At 42.6% G+C, this 11,988-nt stretch overlaps 1 protein-coding gene across 1 annotated transcript; it reads right to left on the bottom strand.

Annotated features, from left to right (window-relative positions):
* Window positions 1-243: 243 nt before the first annotated feature.
* On the bottom strand, window positions 244-1,824 carry LRRC30 (leucine rich repeat containing 30). Its single transcript, XM_072034129.1, has one exon. It carries the CDS (start codon window positions 1,402-1,404, stop codon window positions 508-510), a length of 897 nt encoding a protein of 298 aa, XP_071890230.1. The 5' UTR covers window positions 1,405-1,824; the 3' UTR covers window positions 244-507.
* Between the last annotated feature and the right edge of the window lie 10,164 nt (window positions 1,825-11,988).

The raw sequence follows: 11,988 nt of genomic DNA on the forward strand, positions 1-11,988 counted from the left end.
CACTGCTGAAAGTGAATTAAACGTTTTCCTTGAGATTCACTTAGATAAGCAGTGTTTGTTTATGTAGTGGCATCTGCACATGAAGAACTGAGCAGGAGTTAAAGTGCAACTGTAATCACGTATAGTAAATCCAATTTATATTAATATTCCTCCAACATGATAGCTAGCAAATATACGTTTCTGAACTCCTAGAAGTCTGCCTTAATTTGTTCCTGTCAAATAAAGAGCAAACATTTTATCGCGTTTCTTTTTTTTTTTTTTCCTTTTGTCCCCCCCAAAAAACAAACACTCCAACATTGAAGGTTACAGAGGTGGGCAGTTTTAGAAAATCTTACTCTTCACACATTTAAACAGACCATCATACTTTACTTGCTTTCTTCCAACCATTACTAAAGCCATCCATAGTCTTGGAAATCCAAGTATTAGGAAGTGGAAGTGACTGCTGAGGAAAGTGCTCTGGCGTGACTGAGTTGTGATGACAGGCTTAATCCCAAGCTCAGCAGAAAGTCAGTGGTGCTCCTTTTTCTCCCTGAGGTAGTTGAAGAGGACATCCAGTCCCCCCTCCACGAGCTCAGGCAGGGGTCGGGACAGGGGGTTGTGGAAGACGTGGAGGCCTTTGTCCATTGGGTTCCACGCAATGCGGGGCAGCCTGCGCAGCAGGTAGAGGTCATCTGGAAGAGTCTGTATGGAATTGTAATCTACATTTAGTAGCTCCAGAGCCATGATGAAGCAGAGAGACCGCGGCAGAGTGCGTATGTTATTATTCTCTACTATAAAGATTTGCAAATTGGCTAGATACTGAACACTCTCTGCAATGCTTTCAAGCCTGTTGGACCCCAGGTGCAAGAATTCTAGGCTCCTCAGTGCAAAAATGCAGAGGGGAATCTGCACGAAGTGATTGTTACTGAGATTCAGTTTCTTTAAATTTGTCAGGTCGGTGAAGCTTGAAGGTAGTTGTGAGATGCAGTTGTGCGAGAGGCTCAAAACTTCCAGCTTTCTGCACAAGCTGAGCTCTGCTGGCACTTCTGTCAGGCAGTTCATATTAACAAACAAGACCTTCAGGTTCCTCAGCAGCCCGATCTCCTTTGGCAGACACTTGAGGCAGTTGCCACCCAAGTTGAGCACTACGAGCCGGTCCAGTTTTCCCAGTGAAGGAGGAATTACCACCAGCTGGTTGCGTGAGAGGTTCAGTTTCTGCACCTCAGGCAGTCCCCACAAGAAGTCAGGAGCACTGGTCATCCCTTTCATTATAAGGCTCAAGCTGACATAACGCAATCCCCGTTTCAGCAATGACTTGGGGTCTTTCCCTGCGAGAAGAGCATCTTCCCATGCAGGCAACTTTGGACCTTTCCTCAGAAAAAACATTCTTCTTCGCCTCTCGCTTTTTGAGTGCTCGGTTCCCATAACACCTTGGATTGCTCCTGATAAATCAAGCGAGGTTTTCTTCCCGTGCAAGTACTACACCAACATGCAAATGCCACCAGAGGTTGACAGCTTGCAGGAAAGTCAAAGCAAGGAGATAAGGAGGAGCCTGTGAAGTGCATCTCAGTCCACCAGGGTAGTTTCCATAGCTGCTGAGGGAAAGTTTCACTTTTGGGTGCTTATGTTGTTCTTGGTGCACAGTCTGTAATGAAATACTTGCTCCAGACTTGTGAGCAAACCTGTTCAATTCAAACTGAATGCCACGAGGCAGCTGTCACTGTCATTTGGCCTGGGCTTTATTGGACAGATATGTATCTTCACTCCAAAAAGGTCACAAGGATGCTGTATATAACTTCCCCATGTCAGCTTTCTTGGCTATCTGGTACATACCATGGCTGCAGGACAGTTAACAAGAGTGACTTCAAAAAAATAAACAAGTAAGCTATAGGAGAAAACAAACAAACAAACAAGACATCAATTCAATTCAGATTAAAGGCCATTTTCAAATTAGTTTTAATTTTGATTCTCCTCATTTCACTGAAATAATTATCAATCCACCAGAAAACTTTGTATGATGCAAAAACGCTGGTAAAGAATCTTCCTGCAAGTCCCCTCCCACCCACCCCCCCTTTTTTTTCCTCTTTAGTTAAAAAAAAAAAAAAAAAGAAAAAGTTAATTATTGTAAAAAATGTTTAAGCTTTTATATTACCTTTGAAGTGGGGACAGGCCTCTTTCTTTGCAGAAAGGGCACCACCTTCACTACAACAGTGACATTTTCCAGTGGTATCTGCGCCCACTTGGATGATTGCTCACTACCCACGTTGCTGAGTGTGAGCAGTCACATTGCACAGTTCTGCCCAAATTACTCTGTCCTAAATGTCCTGTGCTACTTCGGATCTATCATTGAGGTTTTGGGTCTCTGTTTCTTCTGTGCTGCAGAAAATGCAGCCACTTGATGTCCCCATTTTTCACAATGAACTTTCCTGTCTTTCTGGGATATCCTGGGGTACAGGGGGCCTAGCAGTCAATAGCTCAAACTATATATGACATTTAACTCCAGAATAGGAAGACTGATGGGAGAGGAAGGAAGCAGCAAGGTATAATAATAATACCCGACAACAGCTGAAGCCAGTGATGCTGATGAGAGGAAATTCTATTGCTACAGAAATATGCAGTGAGTTTAAACTCGAAAGGATATCCAAAGACTTCAGGCACTATTTAAACAGAAATGTTTAAATGAAAAGTGCAGTAAATAGGACATGCCTTCCCATAGTTTTCTTCTCTGGTGGACCCAACATGGCTTCGGTAAGGGCAGATCATGCCTGACAAATCTGGTGGCATCTATAATGGTGTTACAGCATTGGTGGATAGGGGAAAAGAAGCCGACATCATCTACCTGGACTTGTGCATTTGACACTGTCCCCCATGATAGCCTTGTATCTAAATTGGAGAGACATGGATCTGATGGAAGGACAACAAAGTGGTTAAGAAATTGGCTGGATGGTCTCACTGAAAGAGTTGTGATCAATGGATCAATGTCCAAGTGGAGATGAGTGGTGTTCCTCAGGGGTCACTGTTGGGACCACCACTGTTTAACATCTTTGTCAGTGACATGGACAATGGGATTGAATGTACCTTCAGCAGTTTTGCTGATGACACCAAGTTGCATGGTGTGGTCAACACACTGGAGGGAAGGGATGCCATCCATGAGGAGCTGGACAGGCTTGAGAGGTGGGCCTGTGTGAGCCTCATGAGGTTCAACAAGGCCAAGTGCAAGGTCCTGCATGTGGGCCAAGGCAATTCGTTTCCCAGCACAAATACAAGTTGGGTGGAGAATGGATTGGAAGCAGCCCTGAGGAGGACCTGGAGGTGTTGGCAGATGAGAAGCTCAACATGAGCCAAACATTTCCTGGGCTGCATCAAAAGCAGCATGGCCAGCAGGGTGAGAGGGCTGATTCTCCCTCTCTACTCTGCTCTACTCTACCCCACCTGGAGCACTGCTTTCAGCTCTGGGGCCCCCAGCACAAGAAGGACATGGGCCTAGTAGAGCAAGTCAAGAGTTGGGTCATGAGGATGATCAAGGGACTGGAGCACCACTCCTACAAAGACAGACTGAACGAGTTGGGGTTGTTCAGCCTGGGGAAGAGAAGGTCTCTCTGGAGCCTTATACATGTAGTAGCCTTCTAGTACCTAAAGGGGGTCTACAGGAAAACAGGGAGGGACTCTGTCAGGGAATGTAGTGATAGGACAAGGGTTAATGGCTTTAAAGTAAAATACAGTAGTTTTAGATTAGATATAAGGAAGAAATTCTTTACTATGAAGGTGGTGAGGAACTGGAATAGGTTGCCCAGAGAAGCTGTGGATACCCCATCTCTGAAGGTGTTCAAGGCCAGGCTGGATGGAGCTATGGGCAACCTGTTCTGGTGGGAGGTGTCCCTGCCTGTGGCAGGGGGGCTGGAACTGGGTGATCTTTAAGGTGCCTTCCAACACAAACCACTCTGTGATTCTATGATTCTGTGCCTCATGATGAAGAAGACACTGCCTCTTCCTGTAAGATCTGGTAATGGATGCATTCCCCACCACCTCATCTCAGAGATCCTCACCTTAAAATCACATAACAGTTCCAACACTGTAGGACTCTGCAAAGCGCTGCCACTGGGAGTTACAGCCTTCTGGCAACTTCTTTGGAGTCAGTACCCAGAGGCCCTTCTTACTGCCAAGCACCTCTCAGTCCCTGCTCAGTTTTGGGCCCCCCTTAGCACTGCGCCTGACTGGGAGGAGAGGGGAGAGCAGGAGCATCCATCCATGTGTCTGGAGAACTGGGTCCTGCAACAGGAGAGCAGCCAGGGCCGTGGTGAGAAGCATGAGGTGGTGGTGAGACGAGCCAGACTCACACTTAAAGCATGCAAATTTAGAACAGCTTAAAAACTGCCGGTCCTTTCAGAGGTGGGAGGTGAAATATTACATTCCCTGGATGAGCCTGCAAAGGACAGAGGCCAGTTGTTGCTGTTTGGTCAGGGCAGGCTGGCAGCCTGACTGACAGCCACAGATCCCTCCCTCACAAGTTCCCTCTGCCAATTTGTCAGTTTACAAACAAACACTATATTACATCCCATCACAGCCACAACTCTGACTCAGTGCTCATGTTAATCATTGCCCAGTTCACGTTACTGCCTGAAGTGGCAGGGGTGGCCCTGCCATCAGGGACAGAGAGGAAGCCCAGCCGCAAGCCACACTCAGGCCTTGCACGATGCGGTGGGCAGCTAAGGCTAAAACATGGCCCTGCAGCCCAAGTGAGGGGACATGCAAAGACAAGAGTCCCTCACAAACCCTGGCTCAGGGCTTTCTGCCTGACTGCTGTTAGGAACGTGCTAATTTTCAGATCTGAACCAGCGGTTCCTTTCTGTTGTGGCAAAGGCAAAAGGAAGAAAAGAAGGCCCATAAAAGGGGGGATTGCACGAAGTTACACATTTCCCTGCTTGTGATCATAGGGCTGGAAGGAACAACCTGCTGCTCTCTTGCACAGCCGCCCAGTAGCCACAGTCCCCCTCATGTCTGGCCAGATATTTTTGGATGAGAGCATCGTCCTTGTCTCACTCTCCACTGTGCACTAGCATTCACTGCCTGGGGGCTTGGCAGGGGCTGACCCAGCCTCTCACCGCAGAAATCCAGATTTCCTGACAGCCTGACTCAGCCAAAGCACTCACTACCCTTTCCTGGTTTTGCACCACGGTCTATTGGAAACTCAGCCTCTGCTACAGCTCGGTACAGGCTGGGGCTGGCTGTTACTGGAAAGCTTCACCAGATCCTCTATAAAACAGAAATGCTTGCTGTGCTTGTCTAGCAGCAGTTTCTGCTCTTCCATTGCCCTATCTCTGCTGCCTGCGAGGCAGCAGCAGCTGAGGGGATTTGAAAAAATACCTCCACATCTGCAGCTTCCATTGTCCAGCTCTCTTCCTGCCTTTGCGGGTATTGTAACCAGTGTGTGTGTGTTTGGGGAAAATAGCCATTTCCTTTCCTTTGTTCTCCAACAGAAAAACAGGCTCGCTAGAGCACACTTTCAGTTGTGGAGATGGGGAAACTCTGAGGTAACCAAGTTAAATTCCTTTCTTGCAATCAGGAGAATAAAACCACAGTGGCCTCATCTGGACATTGCAGGAACTAAATCTGTGAATAAAATAGTCCCGGACTCTTTTTTGTTCACTTTTCATTTCCCTTTTCTTTGAGTTGCTGTGGATTTTTAGGCCAGCATTTGGGAGAAAAAAAAAAAAAAAAAAAGAAAAAGAAAAAAAAAAAGTTGTTATATCTTCTGAAAAGACATTTTGGGGAAATATCAAGATCCTGTTCTTGTCAAAAGAATGAAGAACTAAGTCAAATTTCATTCATATTTCGTTCATCTTGTCTTTTGGCAGCCATGCTCTGGTGAACATAGCTACCAGAAAAGCCACCCTGGACAAGAAAGAAACCCATCTAAGGCAAAATTCAGCTTGTAAGTGTTGGCTACATTCTCCAAATTCTCTGAATGTCTTTTCACCTGAACAAGACCTGGTGGTCATCTAGCACCCCTCCTCACTGGCAGTCCTGACAGCATCACTGCTGCCTGCTGCTCTGTGCTCTGAGTGCAGATTGAGCTGTTTGGTCCTTTCTTAGATATCCTGGCCAGCAAAACACATCAACAGGCTGTGTCAATGAAGCCTCTCAGAAAGTAGAAATGAATTTAATACGTGCAGGTTTGAAGGTATTGGGGGGGACACAAATTGGTGGGATTTGGGATTTGCATGGTGCAGTGTAATTGATAATTGTTTCATGGATTTAACAAAAACTTTAGTGTGAAGGGGAGAAAAAAATGTCCCAAATCTTGCTGAACAACTGTACAGCCTAACCAATACAATAAAAGAAGCTACATGACTAACAATGATAAAAAAAAATGGTAAATTGACAAAAATGACAAGCTATATTTTTGAAGTTCTTTGACAATGCAAATGATTAGAATTTTTATGAAGGAAGCAGGATTGTCAGCCCTGAAAAAACTGCAAGACAAGTTCACAAAGACATGGAATTTTAAAGTCTATTATCTACTGGCTTTTTTTATTTGCCTTCGGATTTGGAATCTCTACAATATGGTTGGGAAACATTTTCAAGCTTTTCTCTGCAGCCAGTGGTGGGTTGGACAAGTACATTGTTTTTAAATGAAATAAAAGTTGACATCATCACATAATTTCTTTCCATAGGACTTGAGCTTTTAACAAAACATCCAATAGCATCAGACTTTTAATGAAACAATAGGCATCTTGACACAATGAATTTGAAATTTTGATAATCCGTGCTTTCTTGCAAAAACAAATTCTGTCATTGTCTTTTGCATTGGTCAACATACAATTGATATCTATAATTTCATCAGCATATACCTATATCTTTGTAATTGATTTTGAAGCAAATTTCATGTTCTCTGTGGATTCAAAATCTTATACAGTTCCTCTGGCTCAGTTTACTGAAATGTATTAATTTACTAAAAATATATTAATATAACAAGGAATAGGTTAAATCTTTAAGCACAGCCTTTTCTAAAATTATGGGAAGTTCAACCCACGCTCTTTCTGAAGAAATTTTCATTTACATTCATTATCTCAGTGTTATAATAAACACTCCGTTAAATGAGACTGCAGAAACTACATAACCCTTTCTGTGACAAGAAGGATGCTTTGTCTAAAAAAAGTTCATTTGTTTCCAGTTCAGCAGAAAGCAACAGTCATGTGGGAGAAATATTCATTACCAATACAACTGCAGCTACTGAACCGTTTTCTTTGTGCTGTCCCTTTCCTCTAAAGGAAGATTTTTATAAGTTTCAGTGCCAAGCAAACTGTCAAAGATAACCTCTGGTCTTAGGAACAAGAAAGCAAATTTTGTAAGTTTTCACTATTTTGTAGTGCTTTGTTGATCTTGTAGCTATTCTGAAATAGGAAGCCAAATTTCAAAGGTAATTTGAGATTTATGAGATATTACACAAGGCAAGAACAATTCTTAAAGCAGTTTCAGATTTTCTGTTAATTTGTTTTTTATTATGGTGTTGTAAGCAGCCTTTAACACTTGTGTGTCCATGGAGCTTTCCGGGAATGCTTTATTAAAATCCCATGCGGAGATGCTGGATCATCTGACCCATGAAGAACTGGATCTAGAGGTGAATGACTCTTCACAGGGGCTCATTTAACAAGAGCTTTGGCAGACAGACTCTTTCTGAAGACCTTCTGACAGAAGACAAACTCAAACTATCCATGGTATGAAATAAAAAGAGAGAAAATTTGTTTGTTTGTGTGTGTAGACTAGAAATGACAGGCACAATTCCTCCTGCTAGTCAGTTGCCATCAGCAACTCTCACATTCCATGGAATTAGAGGAAGTTTTCTTTCTTTTCTGCAAACTTACTGAAATTACTTCTGCAGTAATATTTTGAAATTTCAGAAAATGCGTAAACGACTGGTTGGCCAGCTCCCACATCTGCCACAGTTTCCCCATGTGTACACAAGCCAAATAGCTAGTCTGTCTGGCTATGTCTGTACAAGCCAATTGCACAGAGGCAGCCCATGCTCCTGTGCGGTTCTGTCACCTGTGTGCTCTGACTTGTCCTGTGCCCACGAGTGCTGTCCCAGACAGCACCAGGAATCAATGGATACACTTGCCATAAGTGCGTGCCCACTCCACTGCAGGGAAAGGAAAGTTCAGAACATGGACATGAGCTAGGGCCCACCACCACCCTGCAGAAGGACACCAAAACCGTCCTGCCCTGAGTAAACTGTACACAGCTTCTGTGTCTCAACCTTCGACTCTTTTTATGGCCAATGTGATAAACTTGACCCTACTTATCAGCATATTTGAAGTCACATAAATCACTCACTGTTCTATTATTCATCACTACATTTATGAACATTCACATCTACATTCATAAACACCCATGTAATAACCTGTACGTGCCTGTTAGCAATATAGACAAGTGGTACTTCTTGTGGTCAGTGGCTTTCATAACTGATGAGTTAATGCCATCACACTGAAAGGAAAGTTGGAACTGATTTTTCAGACCGGATGAAGTAGCTTCTAATGTAACTATTGCCACATAACCTCTGCCACAGGTTTTTCATACAGCTTTTGATGGGCATTGTTTTACATTTTGAATACGTCACAAGAAATAAAACAGCAGCTCTTTAAAAGTAGGAGGGCCTGAATTCTCCTTGCCTATATCAAATCTGACCTAAGAAGGCGTCTATCTGGATTCTGATCATGTAAATGTCCATCACATATCTACTAGTTCAGCCTTCATGCAAAGTGCATCGATACATTCCGGTTTTTGTTGCTGCCTTTCTTTTGGACTGTGATTCCTCCCGGGCTTCTTTCAGTGCCTGGAGCAGATTCAGTTTGGCTGCCTTTGATGTACAGCTTCCAGCTCTATGAGGCATGTGGCAACCAGGGGATACACATCACTCCGGGGAGAGGTACTCTCGCCACCTCTCCTAAAGCTGTTACTCAAGTTTGCAGGGTTTTCTTGAACATCCGTGGGTGCAGAGAGAGTCCAAAAATAAGCATGACTCTGTGGTCTGCTGGCAGAACTCCCAGTCCCTCCAACAGAGACTGTTTAAGTATTTTACATTTGACAGGTCACTGTAGTTACCTACTTTTTGGCATTTGAAAATCTATGCTCTGCTCTTGAAATAAAAGGCAGAGACAAACCTGTGGGTCCCAAAGAAACATTTCCATGGGGTTCTAAGTATAATGCCTATAATTAGAGAGAGATGGGATTTAAGCTACACCATTAATTTAACATTATCTAGTAAGAGTCTTACAGACTTTCCATGCTCAATCTGCCGATATGCTGATTTTGATAGACTGTTTTTAAAATAAGTAATTATCTCCAGGCATTGTTAATGTCAATGTGTATGTGTTCTGGCTCCACAGGGTTCTGCATGCCACAGTAAAGGCCAGGAGTCTGAATGTTATGCATTGCAAAGTTCATTGCTGCCGTGCCAATATCCCCCCCACCCTTTTTTTTTTTTTTCCTCTAATCACTTAAGTGTATTTGAAAATGCTGTATCATAAAACCTTAAAGGGCAAATCCAGATGTAAGTTGTAAAGTTATTTGAGAAATAAAATCAGACACCAAAGAATCCAGTTTTTCATGACTGATTTTGTGTTTAAAATGAATGCATTCTTCTCCAGTTGAAAGCACAAGCCCTTTTTATCTTAGTCCTCATGAAATCTGGCAAATCAGTACTGTAAATCAATGTGACCCAGTGTGAAGGGGTTTTGGTAGTTCCATCTGAGTCCATTACAATAATGAATGCAAAAAAGAACTTAGGAAATAATTTAATCAAAGCCGCTGTGGAGCCTTAATCCCAGATCCATGACTCTTACACAAATTTTACTGATATAAGAAGAAACTCTGCATTTACCTTCATATGCCTGATAGATGATAAAACAGAATCTAATTAAAACTCCCTAAAACACATACCAGTGTCTCAGTTTGGGATTTATCAGAGACATTATCAAATGAAAGGGCAGGCATCCCTCTAGACATTTGAAGACTCAATACTGACAATTAATAGCTTGACTTTTAAATTTCTGAGCTCTAACTTAAGGAAACATATTGAATGCTTAGCTTCAAAGGGCTTGAATGAACAAATAAAACTTCTAAAGCAATCAGTAAAGCAATGCATCTTGGTATTATGAGTATGACAGTGATATTTGAAATCCTATGAAATAATATGGGTCACTGTATGGTCAGACAAAGACTGGTGAGATCTGAGTCAAGCTGCACTTAAGGGGAGCTAAGGGCACCATAGAGAGCACAGCCTGGAGACAGAAGATATAGCCCAGTAGGTGAAAAAAAGCACATGAAAAGCAACTTGCATAAAAAATGACCTTAAAAGTTATAAAACGGAGCAAATCAAAGGGCAAATAAGATCTTCAAGCTCAAGTACAGGCAAAAGAAAAAAGAAAAAAGAAGGAAGAAGAAAGGCCCACCCATAATGGTCATCTCTCTTATTTTACAGCCTCTAATGAGCAACTTCCCAATAAAGAGAATCAAACATGAGTCTGTTCTGTATCCGAACATCACAAAAGATTAATTGTGGTGTACAACCACAGGGTTTCAGCATTTATTGGACTGTAGGAAGATGGGATATTGTAGATAATGATTCCACCAGAGGTGGAAGAAGAACATGTTAAACAGCCATAGAGGTGAGGGCACAGTGAGCACCAATGCTCTGATGTGTGACCAGGTCAGCTAACAACAAGGTGAGATTTTTTTTTTTTGAGATTTTTTTTTTTTTTTGAGAAGGTGGAAAATAATGTGTGGCTTGAAAGGAATGCAAATGACAACACAGAAATTTAAGAATGAAATTAAAACAGAAGGTTAGGCTGGAGGGAGCTGGGGAAAGAATTGGAGTATTTTATTTTTAATTTTATTTTTCTGGACCAAAGATGATCACAAGCAATATTTGCACAGCAATTGAAACAGAAGTGCAAGACTGTGCTTTTTTCATGAAAATTTTGTACAAGCAGAGCTCCATAAACTGATGAAAGGCATTCTGTGGTATAGTTGCCTGTGATATGTGGAGACTGGACCTAGTGACCTGTATTGTCTCTTCCCACGCAATGGTTTTAAATCTGACCCTCTGTCTTCAACTCCCCTACATGTGCAAAATTCAGGAGCTTCAGTTCACAGGCCACTGCATTCACATTATCTTTGGTGCTGATCTACACGTTTTCTGCCTCACTGCATTTCACTTTTAGTTTATTGAATTTGAACAAATGTAGGCAATCAAAGGAAAATGCAATTATAACAGAGTTGTACTCGGTTGTTTTCCAAGTGATAAGAAATCTTATTTGCAGCCAGGGCTGGGTGCAGACAGCTTAGGCTGGGGGCTCAGAGCAACATACTGGCAGATGCTGGCAGAGGGTTACAGTCTGTTTCCCTCTCGCATCCACTCTGGAAGTTCTGCATTTTTCACAAGAGGATTCAGGTTTTCCAAGGTTAATGAACTTTGCAGAGCCATTTCATGAGCTCAGACTGAATGTACAATGCATTACAAATGTCTTAATTAAGTCAACTTGGCAATCCAAAAATGAGTATACATGCACAGTCTTTGTGACCTCAGTTAACTATCAGCTTGGAAACCACCAGTGCTCGATGGGCTTAGACAGGTCACATTTCAGGACAACAGATTTTAGCAGCTTTGCTTTAAAAGGTACTGGTGGAATGGGCCAGCAAGAAAAATATTTCTTAGCCTTCTGTTTTTCCTGCCCCTTCAGTGACAGTGTCATAATGCTGGAGTAATATTTGGTAATGTAAGGTGACAAAAGAAGGCAGAGCGAACATTCGTCTGCAGACACCTGCTCTTGAACTTCTCTAACTGCACTTTTTCAATGTCTTGCTGTGGAACGAACTATGTGTAATACCAGCAGAGAAGAGCTAACTGTTCTTCCTTGGATAGAAATCCTAATATACAAATACCAACCATTACCTGCTATCTGGCACAAATACTGATCTAAAAATACACCTTCCCCCCAAACCCACACT

The sequence above is a fragment of the Anas platyrhynchos genome, chromosome 2 (assembly GCF_047663525.1).
Source record: "Anas platyrhynchos isolate ZD024472 breed Pekin duck chromosome 2, IASCAAS_PekinDuck_T2T, whole genome shotgun sequence".
NCBI lineage: Eukaryota > Metazoa > Chordata > Aves > Anseriformes > Anatidae > Anas > Anas platyrhynchos.

Coding starts and splice junctions, on each gene's coding strand:
- LRRC30 (XM_072034129.1), bottom strand. CDS start 1,404: ATGGGAACCGAGCACTCAAAAAGCGAGAGGCGAAGAAGAATGTTTTTT.